The 21,454-nt window shown below is 56.8% G+C and overlaps 1 protein-coding gene across 1 annotated transcript in view; it reads left to right on the top strand.

Annotated features, from left to right (window-relative positions):
- The window catches only part of EPHB1 (EPH receptor B1), a 431,842-nt gene that overhangs the window by 100,914 nt on the left and 309,474 nt on the right, over window positions 1–21,454 (top strand). Inside the window, exon 2 of the mRNA XM_051818616.1 lies at window positions 20,766–20,830. Coding sequence (XP_051674576.1) covers window positions 20,766–20,830 — 65 coding nt within the window. The remainder of the gene's footprint in view (window positions 1–20,765; window positions 20,831–21,454) is intronic.

Here is a 21,454-nt window from a genome sequence, read left to right as displayed (position 1 = left end):
CAGAGTGTCCTGAAGCTTCGTCTCCTGGAACCTGTTTCTCCTACAGAAATGTGATAGTAGCACCTATCTCCTAGGCTGCATTGGGAACCACATAACAGCATCCAGGTGGCATCCTCCTTGGTCCCCTGGACGCCCTGTCAACTTACAGTTAGCCCTCGAGGCCTGAGCAGGTTTGGGTATGGATTTGACTCAGTTTCCCCAGAGGCAGGTTTGGCTGCTGTTGGCGGCAGATATGGTGCTTAGACGTGGTGGCTGCAACAGAGAAGCCCAGGTCTTTGGGAGCGGGAATCTTGTCTCCCACCTCTTTAGAGCCCCTCTCCCCACTCCCCATGGAGCTTGCGCAGTGCCTGTGCTCACTGGCTGCTCAGATTTTGTAAATAGCTGAATGAAGATGGATCCCTCAGAAGGGGGAGGAGTAGGACTCTGGTGGTGGTATGTGGGCAGGCTGACTTGAGGGGTGGGCTGGGCAAAGCTGCCTTGGCCCTGAGAAATCAGGAGATGTCCAGCACACAGACTGCAGGCTTCCAAGATGCAATGGGGCCTCCTCCTCGACTCATGGGGGCCACTGGGGAGGCCAACTGGAGTAGAGCGATGGTGGAACACGGGCGAGGGTGGCGAGATTTGTAGGTGAGAGACACACATGGTTGGATACCTGTGGGCATCCGTGTACGGGCCCGAGTGTCTGAGGGACCCGGATGCCCCACAGGCAGGCCTCTGTCTGCACCTGCTTTACAGTCGCATGGGGCAGAAGGATCATGAAATCCCCGTTTAGTCCGATGAGAAAGTCTGGAGATTCTTTGACAGCGGATGCAAACACCTAAGTCATGGTTTTTTTTTTTTTTTTTTTTTTTTTTTTTAAAGAAAAAGCTTTTACCTTTTTCTCAGAATTTTAATGAACAGACTTTAAACATGTTGACATAGATACATATATCCATGTTAGCTTTCTTTAATCTAGCCACAATAGCCATAATCACATCTAAAAAAATTAACACTAGTTTCTTAGCATTATCAAATATCTAATCAGAATGCAAATTTTCCTTCTACAGTTGTTTTGTTCAAATAAGGATCCAAACAGGATCTACGTGTGGCATTTGGCTGATTCGTCTCTCACGTTTATTTTAATCGTAGACATTCCCACCTTTCTGATTTTTTCTGTGTTATTTGATGGTTGAACACACGAGGTTGAGTTTCCTGGAGAGCTGCGACGAGTCTGGGTTTTGCTGATCATATCCCCACAGTTTCCGGGGCGGGGGGCATCTCTCTCAGTCCCATGGACATCCTGCAAATGCAGAATTAGACCTGGAGGCCGGAACAGGCTTGGGGATGGATTTGACCCAGCCTCCCCGTGGACTGGTGTAGCAACCAGTGGTGGCATAGCTGGCTTGGGTGAAGGCGACATTGTTCTCAGCGCAACATTGAAGCTGGAGCCAACAGCGTGAGAAGGGTCACCCTGGGGAGGGAAAGAGCAGTTACCAGGGCCAAGGGAGCCATGAGGCAAGGCAGTGCCAAGGACGGTTCTGGGGAACTGGGTGGCGGGAAAGGGAGCACTGTAGAGAGAGGGCCGGGAGGCAGAGGCCAGGTGGAGTGGCGGGGATCAGGCCAAGTACCTCCACCTCGCTCAGCCTCATCTGTGCAGTGGGCACAGTACCTGTGACAACCTCTTCCCGGGGTTGTGCACACTAAAAGACCCCATGGCACAGAACAGGAGGTGTTGTTGGTGCCACTGATGACAGGGGAGCAAGGCCAGAGCCCTTGGGACATTTCCCTGCGGTCCCTGGGAAGCTGTGCAAAACGTTTGGGGAGAGACAGAGACACTCTGATTCACACTGTTGGAAGCTTAGCTCTTCTGCAGACGGAGACTGGACATAGGAGGTACAAGAAAGGGGGTGAGACGGCTGGAGCGGGTGTCTAGGACAGGGGGTCTCTGGCCTGGGTGGGGTGGATGGCAGTGGGAGTAAGGAATGAGAGGATTTTCTGGGGGTGTTCAGAGGAGGCATAGAGAAGAGGTGACAGATGGAAAGCCGGAGAGGGGAGCCAGGAGTCCGGGAAGCATACATGTTTTTGTGGCTTGAGTCACTGGCAGGACGGTGAGATGGTGGGCAGAGGCAGGGAGGGGTCTTCAAACCTTCTAGATCCCAGACCAGGTCTGTACCCTATTGCTTTTCCATTTAGGTATTTAGTGCATATGAGCACATGTATTGCGCTAATGTATTCTATGCATTTGAATCCATGCAATAAAATAAAATTATTAGAAAATCAGATAAAGATGAAACAAACAATATTTTAAAATATCATGCTATGATTAAAATGGCTTCTTAATCTCGTTAGCTGGTACAGCAAGGCAAAATACACACTCGGGGAGAGGCTCGCCATTGACAAGAGTGGATGGACATTCATATTTCAAGCAGTCTTCTTGATTATTTGATGTATTTTTGCCAATTTCTTGTCAGATCTGATTAGACGATCGTGGTTTCCACACGTCGTGTGGCTGATGAAGAGCTATTACCGGGACTGAGGGCGAGTGGCAGCAGCCGCGGGCTCTTGGGCTTTATTTACGCTTGTGGTGGTAGAATGGACCAGCCTGTGTGTCTTCTGCAGGAATCGGAAAGCTGCTTGCTCCGCTTGTGTAAGAGCTGGTTTGGCCTGAATCAGATAATATAACCCGATGAGTTTGTCCTGGCATCTGCTGCGATGGGAATGACCCTGGCCACCCCTCCCCATGGGGCCCTGCAGGCTGCCCTCAGCACACATGACCCTGACCATGGGTCGAGCTGAGAGCTCCGGGATCCACCTGTAGGTTCAGTCTACACAAGCTTAATTCTTTTTCTTGGCCGTCTTTGATGCTTGAGAAAGGAATAGAAGTCGAATTGCAGGTGCAACACTTACAGCCGGGCTTGCTCCGTGCCGTGCTGGGGATGACACAGTGCTTTATCCGGGGGCGGGAGGACGGGTGAGGCTCTGAGTCTCAGTGGCTGCCCTCTGGGCTCCTGCGCACCATCTACCCTGCAGCTCCCAGGCTCTGCGTGCCTGCTCTTTGTGGCATCTGCTGGTATTGGAAGAGCAAGGGAGGGAGTGGAGGGGCCAAGGGTCAGGGAGGATGTGAGGCTTCACGTCCAGCCTCGCTGGCCTCTTCAGCAGCTTTGGAGACGCCCCCGCTGGCCCCGATCCCAGGTGTAAGCAGCACCAAGTGAATGTTAGCGTTTGCACCAGCAGCGCACGCCTTGTTAGTAGAAGTAGATTCGCGCGGGGTCATAGCTGCCCTTTGCATGAGTCCGCTTTTCCAGGATGCTGGGGGCCAGGGGCAGGCTTCAGTCACAGCAGTTAAGATGCCCACATCCCAGATTAGAGTGCTGGGGTTCAAGTCCCAGGTTCATTGCCAGTTCCAGTGTCCTGCTAATGCACACCCTGGGAGGCAGCAGGTGATAGCCCAAGTACCATGTTTGTCAAAGACCCAGGCTACGTTCCTGGCAGCCTAGCCCAGCCCCAGCCATTGTAGGCATTCGGAGAGTGAACCAGCAGATGAAATTAAACAAAGTCCTAGGGACTAGAAGTCAGGCGTCCTCTCACTGCCTGCTTGTGGACTCTGCTTGCCCACCCAGCCCAGGCTGTGAAGTGCCTGCCTGTACCAGGAGGGGCCCTGGAAGGGAAGGGGCCTGGGGAACCCAGCAGGGCAGGGAATCAGATGATAGATGAGCCAGGCAAAGCTGGAGGGAAGGAGAAGGATGAGGTTGCTTAAAATTGCTCGGTGTTCCAGAGCTGCTTAATATGCGGTTGCTGCTAATCCCAGGTTCTGATGAATCCACAGGGGACCGATGGGTGCTCTCGTTAGCCCCGTGCTGAGCAGTGCCGCCAAGACCCCACCGCAGCCAGATGCGCCCGCGAAGGGAAAAGCCTGCAGGATTAGGGCCCTAATTGGTTGTTGCTGTAGCGTTTTTGATTGAGTGTGCAGAGGCAGTGCAGGCAGCTGCTCTGGGAGCCAGCACTGCTCTCTGGGAGAGGCGCAGGCGCCTGGGGCATTTGCAGGAGGGCGTGTCCACCTGTGCTGGGCCTGGAGGAGAAGGATGCCGGCTGCCGGGGAAGGGGGGGAGGCAGCGCCCCCGACCAATTAGGAGCTCACACTGCGTGGCGCTTCCCTCCCCTGAGCGATCTGTTCCTTCTGGGGCTGGATTCTGCCCTCTGATTATCGCAACACCTCGCCTGTTTGGTTTTTCTCCGTTTAACTCCCACACTCATTTTGTGCATGAATGAGTACAATGTAACCAGTTTAATTTGCTGTTAATTCGCTGTTCCAAATGTTCTCTTCTGTTTAAGGGACGTGGACCCTTTCATCTCTCCCAGGCAGTGTGAGAAAAGAGGCAGCTGATGGGGTGTGGGGGAGAGAACAGTGGACAGAGTCAGCCCTGGGTGGTGGGTCTGGGGTCTATGGCCGGTGAGTCCCACAGCTGCTGGGCCTTGGCACTTGCTGAGCCAGAGGATGGGCTGGCTGCATGGGGAGAGGCTCGTGGTGGGGGAGAAACAGTCTCTCTCTGATGGCCTCTGGCAGTGAGCTGGTGGCCTGTGGAGCCCAAGGCCAGGGGTGTGGAAGTGAATTCTGCATCTGATCCCAGATCACTGGGGAAGACATCCCAACTGCAATGTAGGAAACATTTAAAAAATTGCTGCAAAGCATCTAAATATAGTGTTCATACAGTTTGCTCAAGCTCAGCTAGTGAAAGAGACCTGGTTTTGACACCAGTGTTCTTGTTTGGGTTGGCTGTGTCTGGCTCTTTCATTTCTCTGCCTGGACCAGGGACCCTTTGGGGATGAGGGTTTGTAGCAGGTGGCAGACTGCCCACTCCTGGGGTTGCGTTTTGAGAGACAATGATCTCCTCCGCCGGGGAGCTGCAGCATGGTCAGCGTGGGGGAGCCCTGCAGGCCATCGGGGTGGAGGGGCTGGGTGGGTGAGGCTGAGCATCACAAGGGCCTGTCTCATCCTCCACAGCTGCGCTGAGACCCACCTACCACGGGCACCTTTCCAGGTGCAGCGGGTAGAGGCTGGGCAGCCACAGGGAGCAGCCGTTCTCAGCTTTCCTCTTTGGAACCATCAGAGCTGCTGGCTGAGGGGGCCCTGGGGCCTCCCCTTGAAGCTGACACTTGATGTCTGTGAGTCGGCCCAAGCTTCTGGCTCACCAGCCTGCTGGTGGATTCTGCCCTCTGCCCACCTCGTCTTCCATACAACCTCCCCACCTTCCATGGCATCAACGCATCTGTAGGGCTGGCTGCAGGGTGCAGGGCTCAGGTGGGTGCCGAGGTGTGCAAACCCCGGGAAATGGGGAGGAGCAAAGCTGGCAGGTGCAGAGTGGTTTTAGAGGGGCCTGAGGGGCATACACATTCTGGCTGCCCACCTGCTGGCCTCTCACCGGGCTCCTAAGCAGCATGGGCAGAAGTCTGAGCATGGCCTGGGACTGGCCCCGGAGTCCTGCCAGCCACCACCAGCCTGGCCCTGCCCTGGCCACCTGCTTGGCAGTCAGAGCATCCGCCCAGCGGCAGGTACTGCGAGTTGTGGTCTTTCCAGGAGCCCCACTTCTCAGCCCACCCCAACCCCCTCACTCCACGGAGTCTCGCAGGGAGAACCCTGACTCGGCCACACTGCCTATTTTCCCTTGAGACACCCATTTCCTTTCTCTAGTTCACATACACCGTGCCCCCCTCTGGGACACGTGGCTCCAGGTCTTCTATCCTCTCGTGTCTCCCCCCTCCCAGAGCCTTTGCATGACTCGGGTGCCTGTAGTCCCCCTCGTGCAGGAAGCCTCCCCAACCACCTAGATGCTCCGGTTCTTCTGTACCAGGGAGCTCCGAGGAGCCTTCTGGAGACAGAGGTGATGAAGGGGTGACTCAGGACACCCACAGAATCTGGCCACTGTGTGCACTTGACCTTGGCACTGCTGCTGGCACTTATCACACCTCCTCGCTCCACTGCCCCAGTGCCCTGAACCTTCCTGAGCCGCACCAGAGCACTGCACAGCCTTCAGGGCCAGTGGCTTGGGGAGCTGACCACTCACCCCTTGTCCTACCCTCACAGCCAAGGACCACCTGTCAGCCCACCCCGGGAGGATGCCCTTCCTGTCCCTGCAGCAAGCAGGCTTTTGCTGTATGTCCTGAGTTCCCTGGGGCTGAGGTCAGAGTGGTGGAGGAGACAGATCATGCTCCTGGCATCAGAGAGGGGACAAATCAGTGCTGGAGGGAGGCTGCGCCGGTCGCCCCGAACTGGGGGGAACGTGAAACAACAGAACTTTATCTCCTTACATTCTGGTGGCCGAGAGTTCAAAATCAAGAGGTCCACAGGGTTGGTTCTCTCTGGAGGCTCTGAGGGAGGGTCTAGCCCAGGTCCGCCTGCCTCCATGCTCCATTTCTGATGGCTGCTGCCTGTGCATGGGGCTCCCTGACCTGTAGAAGCCTCATTGCAGTCTTTGCCTTCATGTGCACATGGCCTTCCCCTCTGTGAACCCCTGCCCGTCCAAGGTCTCTCTGCTTTCTGGTGTAAGGACACCCCTCATTGGCTGCTGGGTCCACCCTAACTCTCATCTCGAGGTCTTTGATAACATCACAAAGACCTGTGGGGCGGGACTAGGACTTGGATGCATCTCGGGGGAGGGCATGATCTGGGCCCTTGCTCTTCCTCAGGAGATGTGACTGGGGCCCCAGCCTTCCTCACCCAGAATCCGGGCTGTGAGTCTGCAATGGCCTGCACGCTCAGCCACAGTGGTGGTTTAGCCATCTTGCCCCCTCCTTGGCTGTTGTCCAGCTCTTATGGCCCCACTGGATTCCCCTTCACTGCAGGATTTGGAGTTAGCTGTGGGAAAGAGCTGGTTCCAGAGCTGGAAACCCGAAGACGTGACCACATTGGTCAGACCCACCCCGCTGCTGAGATCCAGGTGAACCTGCACTGACCCTCAGCTTCTGTTACCCCTGGGGGGTGCCCAGGGGCCTTGATCTGGCCATCTCCCCCTTCTGCCCTCCATGCCATAGAAGCTAGGCAAAGCCTTGCTACTACTTCCCTGTGACTCCAGGGCAGGCCTTGGCCGGTTTTGAATGAGCATCTAGCTAGGGGCTTGCCTTCTGGAGCCCCTGTGCCCATCTGCTGGCTTCACTCCTCTGCACCTGGTTTTGCTGTTTTACATTTCCACTCGGTTGATCTCCTGTACCAGGGCTCCGATCGGCGGCTCCCTCAGTTCATAGGGGGACCCTTCCCTGGGCCTTGGGCCCTCGGGCCTCCTGAGTGCTCCCTTGGGGATGCACGCCCATCGATGTGTCTTGTACAGACCCCCAGCAGACAAGCACCCTCCTGATCCATGCTCCCCTGCAAATCCACTCGCAGTGAATGAGGCTGGTGTTCCCCGTGTTTCCCTCTATACCCTGTGGAAGGACTCTCATTCCCTTCTGCACCCGGATGACGCAGTTAGCTCAGAGACAAGGATTAGGTGAGGCATCTTCTGCCGGTACATTCTGTTTCCATGACATGTGAAGGTGGATGCTCCCTAACATCATTTTTGTCCACTCTGTGTCCCCGAGGTCCTGGCTCGTGTCTTTCTGGCGCTCTGGAGGTCACAGAAACTCTTGTGTTAGTTTGCAGATGTGCTGATGGCTGTGAGGGTATTTTAGTACTGTACGACCAAATAATGCATTCGTTGATCAAAAAACACAAGAAAATTTAAATCTCACTGAACACATTTGTTCAGCACCTTTGTCCTGTGCCAGGGCGGTGGCTTCACAAACTAGAGATGTGCAAACTGTAGCCCAGGGGCCACATCCGGCCTGCAGGGCCAGCACGAAGCCCACCATGGCTGAAACGTGAAGATAGCCGGCCATCTGTGGAGAGCGTCATGGCACATGGCATAGCAGCCAGCAGGCCACACCGGAAGCTATGCTCCTGGGCTAGGCAGGGGGCATCCTCCAGCCCTCTGCTTCTCCTACCCAACATGGTGCCCTCACCCCTAGAGCCATAGAGAATGCATTCAACGGACGGTGTTCTGTCCAGTTTGTATCGTGAGGTCTCCAACATCAAGACCAATGCCCATGGACTAGTCGTTTCCTGAGCATGCAATAGTGCCTGTGAATACTTTTGGTAGATTATAAAGGCTGGACAAGGACTACTTATAAAAAAGTGTATGTCTTGATTTTTTTTAATCCAACTGCTTAGCAATAATAGGAAACATGGCTAAGTGATTATTATGGCCACTGCTAATGATTCACAAAAAACCATTTTGTTTCATATTCAGGCCACCTTGGGAAGTGGGGCTATTGCACCCACAGGCCAGTGATGGGAGACGCAGGGCTCAGAGAGGCCGTGTAGGCTGCCTATCCCCACACGGCTCTTCATCTTGATGCCAACACCTGTGTTTTCTTGTCTGCACCACTGCTGGCTGTGTCCTCTAAGGGAGATGTGTGTGTGTGTGTGTGTGTGTGCGTGCGTGTGTGTGGTTTCCTCTACCGGTGCTTTATAAAGTTTTGTGTCATTTTCCTTAAAGAAGAAGGGGCTGACCCAAGGCGCTTGGTGAAACATAAAGAAAATGCAGGTCAGTTGTTTCCGGTCATTGCCAGATTTAACACCCAGATTGGTGTGTTGGCCTTGACCCACAGGCACCAAGGCAGCTGCCAGGAGCAACACAGGGACACATTTGCTTTGCAGTTTGTCGTGTGTGCTGATGGTGTTACGTGCATCAGAGTTGCTGTAACTCGGCGCGGGGGACGGCGGCCCTCCTCTCTCCCAAGAAATCCAGCTCGCACTAGCAATGGAAACTAAGAAGAGGCAAAGACAACAGACACTTCACATGGGGGAGGGGAGTTCCTAGGAGTCGCAGACGTGTCTGGGTAGACCTCACACTGACTGTGCTTGGCAAATGCCGAATCAGTGTCTGTGCCCAGGCCTGCCTCCCATGTCCCCCCGCCCTCCCCCCAGCCTCCCCAGTCCAGGCCTCCAGCATTATGGTGCCTTTCTATGCAAGGTCTCCTGGTGCAGTTAGGCACCGGCAACTTTCCAGATCAGCTTTCTCCTTTGAGATGCTGCTGGCCACGCTGGGGTTTCACTCCTCCCTTCCCTTGCTGATTCGGTCCCAGACCCATTCACCCTCCTGCCTGCAGACATGTGTGGATTTCGTGCTTCACGTCTCACACTTGCCTGGACGTTTGTTTCGCCCTCAGTGAGCTCACGGTGCCGGGAGCTGCACATCCATCCTCTGCAAAACCCCCTCCTCTCAGACAGACCCCAGCCCCGTGGTGTGGGGCCTTCTGCGTGTGCACCTAGAGGCTGCAGCGTGTCCAGGCTGGAAGTGTTGCCATTCCCAGTGAGTGTCTGGGGTGGGGGCCTCGCCCAGCCTGTGCCTCTGCCACCCTGTGAGCTCTGGCTGATAGAGGGGCTGTGTTGGGCCCGGTGCCCAGGGCCCCCATAGGATCCCACGCGGGCAGCCTGCAGGGGAGGGGATTTGTCCCCTGTGCCTGTCACTCTGCACTGTGTGGAGGGCAATGGGGCTTTTGTGAGTTCTCAAGTGAATCCACTGATGCATTGTCTGGCCCTGCTCTCCACCAGCCTGCTGAGGACAGGGGCGGGGCTGGGAAAGGCCGGATGTATTCCTGGCCAAGGCTGAAAACACTATTCATCCCAGAAGCACCCTATTAAGCAGCAACAACAGCACAAAGGGGGAGGAAAGAGAAGGGAGTGGGAAAGAAGGAGGGAGGAGGCTGAGGCAAAGGGGGGAGGACAGGGAGGAGGAGGAGGAGGGAGGAAGGGCACCTGCAGCAAGCAGGTGGAGCCCCTTGCTGGAGTCTTCAGGGACTTGTGATGGGTTCTAGCTGGTCCCGTTTCTCTGGAGAGCTGTGGGATGCTCCTGGGATCCAGAAGGGAGTGGATCTGGAGTGGAAGGAAGCCTGCAGGTGTCGCAGGGCTCCCCCAGGCTGCTCCTGTGGTCCTGGAGCCAGCAACAGAAGTAGGGTGTGTCCCAGGGAGGTGACAGCCCCCTTCCTCCCTGTGTGCTGTGTGTGGAGCATGGCGGTGGGGGGCACCTGAGTGCTGGGTCCTGAGGACAAGGCAGACAAGGTGGTGGTGGGGCCAGGGGGAGGTGGTGAGCAGCAGGCAGGGAGGCTGGGAACGGAATACTCAGGAGCAGGGCCTGGCCCCCAGAACCCAGGGGGCCTCCATGGAGAAGGGGAGTGACTGCTTCTGGGGGGCCCTTTCCGCGGCACAGGAAAGGGAACCCCAACAAGGCTTCTGACTGTGGGGGCAACTCATGAGAGGATGGCTGCTGGGGAAGGGGTGGGCGCCCCATCTTGGGTGGTGTGTAGGTGGAGACCGCGGGGCCCCGCTGGGGAGGGTTCTGTGCCAGAGCCCCGGCGTGGGGTGCAGGGCTCTGAAGTGAGATCCGAGGCCTGGGCATGGGGCCCTGTCCTCCACCCCTCTGTTTGGATGGACAGGCAGTACTGTGGATGGGCAGATACAGACGGGGCCCATCTACTGTGCCCGAGCTGGACCCGAGTCACTGAACTTGGTCTTTTCTCAGTTCAGAAGGAAGAAAGCGGTAGCTGCTGGTTTTCCTGAAGCCTGTAATTTGCCTCGCCCCAGCCCATTGCCAGCAGCGGACAAATGACCCCCCCTTGAGCTTCCAGCATCAAAGAAGAGCAGGTGCATCAAGTGGACCTCCCGTTCTCAGGAGACCAAGAGCTGGGCTTCAACTTCCATGCAGTCTTCATCCACAGACCTCAGTCCAGGAGGTCGGTTGAACCCTGCCATTTGACTGCTGAACCCCACCATGGTCTACCCTGGGAGACCAGACAGAGAGAAGGCCAGGGAGCGGAGGTTGGCCGACTCCTAGGCCATTCCCTCGGACAGGGCTCTCCTACTCCGAATGTCACCTCAGCTGCCTGTGAAATGGGAGCAGTTCCATCAAATGGCTACTCTTTAGCTACGAGTGCCTGCCGGGGTCGCGGTGTGGAATTTATCCAGTCCCCAAAGCCAAGGGGCGTCTCTGGGAGCGTGCCAGCTTCTGCCCTGAGAGGTTCTGAGCCGACTTTGCCCTGCCCTCCCTTCCCGCTGCGGTGGCCAGGTCGGGTGCTCCCCGCTGGAGCCGGCCAGCAGCCTGCTCGCCCCCATCTGGGGAAGCCGGCAGGGCATCTCGGAGGCCAGCAGCTTCAGACTGACCCGGAGATGTTTCTGTACAAAGGCAGCACTGCGAGAGTTTTGTGAGGCTCTCCAGGAGGACATTTGTGGCACGGAGACAGTGTGGGACCTCAGGGAGGCCGGCTGCCAGGAGCCAGTCAATGCCATTGATTGGGAAACACCAATAGAAGTCTTCCCAGGGCTCTCTCCTGGGTCTTGATGGTCACAGAGAGGCCACAGGAGCATGAGTGACAGGCAAGACTGGACATGCCTTCCTTGACAAGGAGGGGGGCATGGCAAAAGGTCCCTTCCTGGGACAGCGTCGAGGGGCCTTGGGCATCACCCTGATGACCCCACTGCTGTGCAGCACTCTGTCACAGCCAGGGGTGCGCCGTCCTCTGCCAGCCTCCTCTCAAGGGGTCAGCTCTTGCTGGCCCGCTGACCCCAATGTCGTCACCTTCCCCTTGACCTCCTGTGCAGATGGCAGTGGCTGTGAGGCACGACACCACAGGGAGAGCACCAGGGCATTCGCAGTCAGCCCTGCTGAGTGGGGAGAAACGAGAGAAACAGAGTGGTTGACACCTGCCCTTGCACAGCGAGACTGGACCAAGTTCAGGGAGGGCAAGATGCAGGGGCCTGACCCACCACGGAGGCCTCTTGCAGGAAGCATGACCGGAGCCTTGGGAATGCTGGTTCCTGCAGCAGGGGCAGCCCATAGCCAGGGTAGCATCGGTGGGTGATGCCTCCCTGTGTGCGAGGTGTAGGGCCCGTGGGACAGAGTGAAGATGCTGGCACAGATCCCCCAGAACCTAGGGGAATCAGAGAAGGGGACAGGGAATGCAAGGTGGACAGATTTGGGGTTGGATGTTGATGCCAGCGGGGTTACATCTTTATGGGGGGCAGAGCCAAGCCTGGGTGATGGGGAAGGCTTCCCAGAGGGGGCAAGAGGGATGATGGCCAGTTCTCAGAGGTTGGAGGGGTTTGGTGGGGTTATGATTGAGCCCACTTCTATAGCAAGCCAGGGGGCCTCAGTAGAGCAACCTTACTCTCCAAGGAGGCGTGGCAAGGCCTCGAAGTGGACACAGGAATGTCCTGAAGGCAGCCTGCCTGGAGAGCAGTGCCCCTGGGGCAGTGTCGAGAGTGATTCTGGTTGGAAGAGAATGGCAGCTGTTGGTGAGGGCCACCATGGGGGGTCCCTACACCATGCTGCAGTCCCAAGGGGTCACTTCAGCTCTGGGGGCCTCTGGGGTGTCAGCAGCCCCAGCCAGGTCTGGGGTGTGTCCAAGAGAAGCCAAGGGCCTGTTTGACCAGCCCCCGTGTCTTCCTCCTGCCTCATTTCCAGGCTCCCACCACAGCCGCCTCAGCCAGGGCCCCCCGGCTCTCTGGGGGCACTGCTACCAGTGCACACGGGGGTCCTTGGGGCACAGTTCAGTGCCATCCCAGAGGTGCTATGCCGCAGATCACAGACCAGTCAGGACTGAAGGCCCAGGAGGGCCTGGCAGGGAGAGGCAAGCGGCGGCCATGAGCTCCGTCTGATTAACGAGCCCGGGGCCACCATCTGTCGGCAGCCTTTGGTAGGGCTGTAGAGAGTTGCCTTGCATGGGCGTGTGGGCTCTCCGCCCCGCTCCTCTCCAGGTTGACGGATGCCCCCAGGTGCCCAGCTCTCCCGTGACGTGAGAGGCCCTTCTCTCCAGGTATCCACGAGGAGCAGCTTGGTTATGCAGGGTTCCTACCTGTGTGCTGTCAGCACAAACTCATTGGCCTGTCAGGGAGGCTGAGGCCAACAGATTTAATCTCCCTTAGGATTCATGGTGTTGGAAGACTGGAAAATGCCAGGCTCCTAAATTTTAATAGGTTTTTGACTCTTCCCCCACAAAATTGTGAATAGGTGCAGAGCCCTGAGCTGCCATGGGCTTCGGGCCAGGCCCGCACCGGCCAGCCTGCAGGGTCATTGATCTAAATGCTTTCCTCCTGCCCAGCATCCCTTGGGGTTCCCCTTTTTTTATGCCCTTCTCTCTCTGTGCTGCTGGTCTGGCCAGGAAGCTATGCCCTGCACCAGAAGGGGAGGCCCAGGCTGCAGGTGTGTGTAAAACGCCCCGTACTGCCTCCCCAGCAGCCGTGCCTGGGTCAGAGGGCAGCCTCCCAGGCATGCCTTGCTGTGGTCACTGCCCCAGTCTGCCCAGCGTGGCCTTAGCCTGTAGATGTGTGATGCCAGAGAGGGCTGGAGTGCTCCGGCCAGGACCACGAGCCCCCACTTTCTTCTTCCTTCTCTGCCTGTGGCTGTGTTTTCAGGCGTAGGAAGGGTGGGGCGGATGAAGGAGGGAGACTCAGCCCCCCCAGCCCGGGGAGGCGGGGTGAGGAGCGTGCATGGTGAGTGGCAGCGCCTCCCGTGGACAAGGTCAGATCCAGAACCCGCCCCATCTCCTTGAGGCTCATTTCTACGCCATGACTCATCCGTGCTGTGGCTTCTTATGTTTGGGATAATGAACTGAGCCTTGGAACATGAAAGAAACAGGAGGAACAGGGCATGGGCGGGAGGACTGTGCTGAGCGGAGGTCCTTTAGAAGAGCGAATTTCACGGTTGTGTTTCTAATCCGGAGGCCTGTGCCGACTCACGCTGTCCATCAGTCACCCAGCAGGTGCCTCCCAGTGTCCAGAGGCCGGTGCCTCTCCCCTCCGGGCGTTACCACACAGCTCTCCGTGGAGACCTCTGTAAGAGCAGCTTCCATCGCCTGGCGGGTTTGCACTTGCAGAGGCTCAGTCAGTGTTGGTCAAATGCGTGTTCTGAGGAAGACACAGAGCATCCTTCTGGGCTGAGGGCGGGATGCAGGAGGAAGACACCCTGTGTGGTACCGGGGACGGCTTCGGAGCTCACACGTGACTTGGTTTGCCCAACTGTGTAGCTGGGACTTGACCCTGGTCTTCAGATATCGGAGGCATCTGACAAAGCTTGGGGGACAGATGCCTTGCCCTCTTGAGGTGCTTGGAGGAGTGGACTGGAGGGGACAAACCCCACAAGCCATGACCAAAACCAACCATTTCAAGCGGTGGAGAATTGGAGGGGGCTGGGGCTGGTCTTGAGATCCAGGATTGTCTGTGGGTTGAGAAGAGGAGGCAGCCAGTCCAGGCAGGAGCAAGAGCATGAGCTGCCAGAGGGCTACCCTTTGCAGAATGGACTGAATGTGAACTTGGAGGAGAGGGGTTGGGTTGCACCATTGTTGAGGGCCACACATTCACAGCAGTCTTGGAGTTCATGGAGAGACACTGACAATCAGAAGAGGCATTTTCAGAGGGTTAGTTGCATTTCTGTTTCTGAATCTGTGTTCTTGTAGCACAGCTCATTGATAAGAAGGAGGCTCACTTGTCTGTCAGCCAGCATCCCCGACCCATCATCAACAGCTGCATCTTCCGTCTGGTCCCTGGACTTGGGCTGCAGCTCTGTGGCTTGGCGGGGACACCCTGTGCAGGTGTGTGTCTGTTGGGACCCCCAGTTCTGGCTGGGGCTCTCTGGCTGATATTCTGCGCATGGCTCTGCCATCTTCCCATGGTCTCAGAGCGTGGACGTGTGATCCCGCACTTCTTCCTTCCCCCGACAGAGATGTCGGTTCTGGTTCTTTGCTCATGTTCTAGCTAACAGTGCAATGCACATCTTCACCAGACAGGGGTTTCTTGTTTTCCTTTGTACAAATTCTTGGGAGTGCAAACACTGGGGAGTTGGAGGCCCTGTGATTCTCCAAGGCTTTCTTTAGCTTGGCCGTGTTACTCTCCTCAAGACTGAACGATTTAGGCTGGTACCAGAAAATGAGGCCTGTAGTCGCATGGAAGGCAGTGCAGACAGGGCTGCTGGTGAGACTCCAGTTCAGAGGTGGTCGTTGTGGTTCCAACATGCAGGGATGAGGCCCTGGCCCCAGGCATGATGGGAATGCAAAAAATTGCACAGCTGGAAAAATACTGGAAGGTAAGAACAAGTGGAACAGGAACGATTTGGTAAGAGACTAAGGGAGAGGACGGAATCCAAGCTCCGTTGCTCTGAGCGTTCACACCTGTGCGCCAGGAAAGGGTGACTGACAAGTTCAGAAGGAGTCAGTGTGAAGGAGACGGTTTGGACAGGGGTGGGCATCAGGCAGCCGGCGGGTGGAAGGCTTACTTGGAGCACTGTCTCACTTCAGCCTTTTGCAACTGTGCAGAGCATGGCGCCTGGGCCTGTCTCGTGCCCTTAACAGCCCACAGGCAACCAGTGCCATCCCAAACCTGAGCCTGCAAAGCCTCTCCTTCCCGTGTCCAGCAGACTGCTCCAGGCCAGTTCAGAGGCATAGGGTTGGGATCCCAGGGAGGCCAGTCTGTGCTGGCAGCCAGGGGGCTGGACATGGTGTGATGTAGAAACTTAGACCCTTGGGTGCTGGGGCCTGGGGGCTGTGAACTGGGAGGGTAATGGACCCCCTGAGAGGCCAGGAGTTCTGTGTCTACAGGATTGGGTTTGCCCAGCAAGAGGACGTGGGGACGCATGGAGACCTCGAGGAAGGCAGAGGGCCTAGCCACGCGCACTCCTAGCACTCAGCACCCTCTGGATTTGGGACTGGACAGGGGTGTGTTTAATACACAGCCTGTCTTGTTTCTACCAGTGTGTGTGTGTGTAGGATGGGTGGCAGGTCTTGTGCTTTCTATTTTTTTTTTTTTAAGATTTATTTATTTATTTGAGGGGCAGAGTTACAGAGAAAAGGAGAGACAGAGAGAGAGGTTTTTCATCCGCTGATTCACTCCCCAAATGACTGCAATGACAGGAGCTGGGCCAATCTGAAGCCAGGAGCCAGGAGCTTCCTCTAGGTCTCCCACATGGGTACAGGGGTCCACGCGGTTGGGCCATCCTCCATTGCTTTTCCAGGCGCATTAGCAGGGGAGCTGGATCCGAAGTGGAGCAGCCGGGACTCCAAATTCCCCTATGGGATGCCGGCACTGCAGGTGGAGGTTTAACCTACTAAGCCACAGCGCTGGCCCAGGCCCTGGCCTGGTCCCCATGCTTTCAGCAGCCAGGGCCTGATGCCAAGAAGGAGGAAGCGCCAGATGCCCACCTGGCTCCGTTCACCTGTCGTTCTCCTCTCTGCTCCCAGCTGCTCCCTATGACTCCACCTTCCTGCCACTCACCGAGGCTGTGATTGAAGACTTATCTGCATGGTTATTTGCTTAATGTCTGCTTCCCGCTTGTCGGCAGCTCCTGGAGGGCTGGCCTGTCTGCTTGTCCTCAGCTCTACTTCTAGTGCTGCCCAGTGCCTCCCTCCCCACAAGAGCCACTCAGAACACCTTTGCGAATACCTGGAGGCTTTTCACCACATTTTGTAGCTCCCTTCCAAGGACACACTGAGAGGGTTGCAGGGAGAAGCGGGCCCCTCCCCGCCATGCCACGTCCACGGTGTAGCTCACCGCTGACTGCTTGCATTTGCGTCCTGGGACCTTGCTTCTAGACCTGCACTGAGGCGTGGCTCTAAGGTTTCAGGAGTTCCGGGGCCCGTGCAGGGAGACCCTTTTTGCTTGGAAGGCCTGTGGGCTCTCCTTATTCATGACATGCCAGCCGCTGCTCAGAGGAGACCTGGAAGTCGCTATTTCATCTGTGCTGTTGCTGCTGCATCGTTGCCACCACGGAGGGACATTGTGCATTGGCTGAATGTCTGATTAATGTCTCCCCAAAAAGAGCTGCACAAAGACGGTTTGTTTATGTCTCTTTCCTCCTGATGAGTATCTAATTTTTCCCAAATGTCAATACATCCAAAGGTGCCAATCCAGACAGGAGGAGAAACTGCCTGCATCCCTGGATAGCAGCTGCCTCTCCTTCCTCAGGGAGGCTCAGTGCCCCCCCCCCCCCACACAGAGCCCCAGGTGGGTAGGTGTGCCCTGAGGGCTTGCATACTGTGGCCTCTGCAGAAGACGCTTTCCCTGGAGCATGGGGTCTTTCTCTGCCAGGATTCCTGTGAGCCCCGTCTGCCTCGGGTTCTTGCCTGAGACCCCTCTGTCTCCTCTCTCCATCACATCTTTCTCATGCCCCCTCTGCTTGGGAAAGCTCTCCCTCTTTTTCCCTTTCCCTCTGGGGAGTCACCCTCGGTCTCCATCCTAGGGGACAAGTCCGGTGCACAGACACCACTGCTTCCTCCCTGAGTCTGCCCTTCCCTATCAGGGACCGCAGGAGTTTCCCTTTGCCCACACGAAGTGGGAGTCTCCCTGATTGTTTCTGCTGAACCCGGCCCAGCTAATTGTGCCCGGTGCCTTGAGCTTTCCAATCTCCTCTTCGTGGGCTTGGCTGGAAGAGGGTGCTAGGCGTTTCTTTGCTTCTTGTCTCCCCCTTGACAACCCCAAGGATTCTGCTAGAGCAAACACCAATTCTTCTTCCTTGCTGGATTCCCAGATCATGGTATCCCTCGATCTTTAGAAGGTAGCTTACCTATCGTTAGCTATCTAATATCATCAGACTTCTTATAGGTACCTTATAGGGTTCATCTCGATTCTCTGCTGTCAGATTCTTCACACAGCCAGGGAGATAGAAGCTTGGAGTGACTAGGCTATCGTGACAGCAATTCCGTGTGTTTTGTAGTCCTTTATCTCACTCATCCGTCTCCCCCCACAATCTAGTACGCTAGCCCTTTCTGCAGAGGGGGAGGTGGAGGGAGAGACAGAGACAGAGACACAAAGAGGCAGAGCAGGGGGAGACCGTACAACATGAGCGAGGGCACCTCCCTCCACACTGTGCTGTGAGTCAGACTTGCTGCCCACTGTCTGCACTGGGTGTGCCCTTGCTGGCTTGTGCCCCCCGGGTGCTGTGTAAGTCCTCCCAGAGGGCGAAGCCAGGCGGTGGGCGTGGGCGCCAGTCGTGTCCCCTGTAGGCATCTCCGTCTGTGACAGCAGCACGTGCCCTTCCAGCTGGTCTGGTCCCCATGCCACTGTTTGCGAGCAGAAGTGATGGTAAATATTTAATCGTGCTTCCCCCATAACTTTCTGCCAGAACTCTCAATATGCTTTATAAATGCAAATGAGCGCCCGCTTCCTCTCCGGGGAGATGTAAGCCTCCTCAAATCACTTTTATTCAGCCCCCATCAGAGCATAATGTCATCATGAGGAGCGGCCTGTGCCAGAAGAGAGAGCGCCCTTCATCACATGGAGTGCGTGGCTTACGGGGCTGTGGTCTTCCATCTCCACGGTGGGCGGGATGGGGAGCGGTGGTTTCCTTCTGCTGCAGCTTCTGCCCAGTGTAGGGGGCTGGAAAGTGTCGGTTAAGCAGGAGATTCAATCACAGCCCTGGAGCAGGTGCCTGCGACCACCACAAAGCCTTAAATTGCACTTGTGGGCTTGATGGAACAAATGCTTGGAGTGATGGTTGATCACCTCTGGTTTTGGACTCTGTCTCGCACCACCTGCTCACTGTGCCTTCAACTGGATCCTGCAGTGAGGGAGGGGCATGCCTGATTCTGGGGGCTTTTGTGGCTTCTTGGACTGGTGAGCGAAAATCATCCCCCCACCTCGCTCCTCTCCCACCAGGGCTGCAGCCGAGGCTCCTGCAAGCCTTGATGTGCCTGGTGGGCCACGTGCTGAGGTTCCAGGTGGCCAGCACAGGATGCCAAAGCCACGTGGCTTTGCAGAAAGCAATGCCCCTTCCTGAGCCCCAGTTCCCCACTATGCGTGCGGGTTCTGTTACCCTTCTGTTGCTACAGAGCCTCCTGGAGTGGCTTCTGAGAAGCGTCTTCTGTAGATCTGGGGTGTGATTATGATCATTATTAGTGAAGTGGAGCTGGGGCTGGGGGGTGGGGGCAGCGCAGGAGGCTGCTCTGTGCAGAGAACAGCCTCCCCCACTGTCAGAGCTGCAGGGGGAAACCGGCTGGAGAAGCCTGCCCCTGTGTCTGGGCTCTTTCCGCTGCACACAGAGTACGCCTCTCCAACCAAATCCAGACTCAGCTTGGCCGAGGCAAGACAGCTTGCTTTAGTGACTTTAACTCCTGCGAGAACCCAGTGCGAGTCCACTGTTCCTCTGGGGTGGGGGTGGGGCGGCAATGCCACTCTGGTTCCAAGTAGGTGCAGAGCGTCCAGCTGTGGAGGAAGGTGCTCCCTGACCTGCTGGGCATCTACTGGTGCCCCTAGGACGCGTGTACCCTACTACCTGAGCCCTGCTTGTGGCCCACACAGGTTCTCCTCGGTGGCTTTGGTCCCCTTCATTAGACTCAGTGTGCCCTCTGGCTCTCTGTGCTCCATCAGTGCCCTGTCGGCTTGTAGGACCCACTCACTGCTCCCTCACCGTGCTGGGCTGCTGGATGTCCAAGGACTTGTGCCCTGGTCGATGCCAGAGTCCTTCTGTTTCCTGATGGGGCCAGGATTTTGCAACTCTGCGGTCTGTGGTCACATCTGCTCCCTGACGATGGTGGTTCACATGAGGAGGACAGTACAGGGCCACAGAGGGAAAACACACAAACAGCACATCCCTGATATTTCACCCACTGAGAGAGAGAAAGAGGGAAAGAGAGAAAGAGAGAGATCATCCATCTGCTGGTTCACTCCCCAGATAGCTACAGCAGCCAGAGCTGAGCTGATCCAAAAGCAGTAGCCTGGGTCCTTCCAGGTCTCCCACATGGGTGCAGGGCCCAAAAGACTTGAGTCATCCTCCACTGCCTTTGCAGGCCATCAGCAGGGAGCTAGAAGGGAAGTGGAGAGTTGGGACATGAACCGGCACCCATATGGGATGACTGGCTTCGAAGATGGCAGCAGCCTAACCTGCTGTGCCTGAACACTGGCCCCCAGACCAGTTATTTACAGGAAGGCCTTGGAGGACTCAGTCATGGGAACATACGCCTCCACCTCGCAATGGGACGAAGATTTGGACAGACGATTCACCCGAGAAGGCACGTGGATGTGTTTATTATCTTGACTGTGGTGATGGTTTCCAGAGTGCAAACGTACGCCAAAACTTAGCAAACAGCATGACACTTGAACTACATGCTGCTGTATCAAGGGCTCCCGGCAGCTCCGGGCAGAGTCCTGGCTTCCGTCTGTCCCTTTCTGTGATCAGAGAGACCTTGTTAGCCAGGATGCTGGCTGCCGCCGCCACCCTCACAGTCTCGTTGCTGGCAGTCGCTGGCTGCTGGGTTCTGAGCCGCTCCTTGGTGCTGTGGGTGAGCCCTTTTGCCACAGCCGTGTGAGTCCCCAGCAGAACCCTGGGGAGGGAGGCAGGTGGGGATGGCCATGCCTTGGGAGAGGGGTGTGGCATCCTCCGGGGGAGGCAGAGGAGGGTGTAAGAGGAGAGAGGAGGCTGAAGGAAGAGGCTGGAGAAATAGGTCAGTGGGTAGGAAGAGGGCAAGAAAGAGGCGCCCCGGGAAGGCCTGGGGAACTGGGTCCACAGCCCCGGGAGGCCTGTGAGCACAGTGGCCCCGAAAGAAGCTGGATCTGTGGGGTGATGTGGTGGGCGTGCAGACGGCTTCTCTAGAGCTCCAGGGAGAAGTCTGAGTCCAACTCCGCCTGGAGCCCCGCCGTCTCAGCCTCCTTCTCTCTCGGACGCCCAGGGCTCCTCCTAGCCCCGGCGTTTTCTGCCATCCACCACTTTGTGAGCATAAGGGCCACCGTCTACCGATCCCTGGACTCATCAGTTTCTGTCTTTTTTGTTCTGCAGAGACACTCATGGACACCAGGACAGCTACTGCAGAGCTGGGCTGGACAGCCAATCCCGCCTCGGGGGTGAGTCAGACTGGCCAGCTCTCAATCCGCTATTGCCCGGGACCTCCAAAGGGTGGTGGAGGGAGCAGAGCCTACCTGGAGCAGAACCTGTGGGGGCAAGAATAGAGGGAGGAAGCACCGCTGTGCCTTGCCCATCTCTGAGAGGCAGCCGCAGGGTCTCAGACCTGCGATGCTCCCTAGTGAGCTGCTGGGGACCATCTGCTGAGACAGTCCTCCTACAGAGCTGGCCCTCAGGTGGCTGGGGCCTGGGCTGTGTGTGCATGGCGCAGTGGCTGCTAAGGGCTCACACTCAGACTAGTGGCCTCGCAGGTGATCAGAGCTCCACGGTGCCCACAGGGAAGCAGAGAGGCAAGGCGTGAGGGCGGGGCTGCCCCTCAGCAGGGCTAGTCTCTTTCACCTGGAACTCTTCCTGAGAGATGTTCTCCACTTGTTTGATGGCCATGCACCTGGCCAGACACTCTCCCGTGTAGCGCTGGAGAGTTTGGACAGCAGCTGTAGCCCAGGCCTGGGAGGGAGACAGGCAGCCTTTGCACGGCTTTGGAGAATGAGTTTGACAGCTGGTGAGTGAAGAGTCGAGAAAGAGGTCCTCAGTAGGAAGACTAGCTGGTCCCGAGGAATAGGGTC

Source organism: Oryctolagus cuniculus, chromosome 4, assembly GCF_964237555.1.
Source record: "Oryctolagus cuniculus chromosome 4, mOryCun1.1, whole genome shotgun sequence".
Lineage (NCBI taxonomy): Eukaryota > Metazoa > Chordata > Mammalia > Lagomorpha > Leporidae > Oryctolagus > Oryctolagus cuniculus.
The sequence above is the reverse complement of the archived record's forward strand: the minus strand, read 5'-3'. Positions and strand labels throughout refer to the sequence as shown.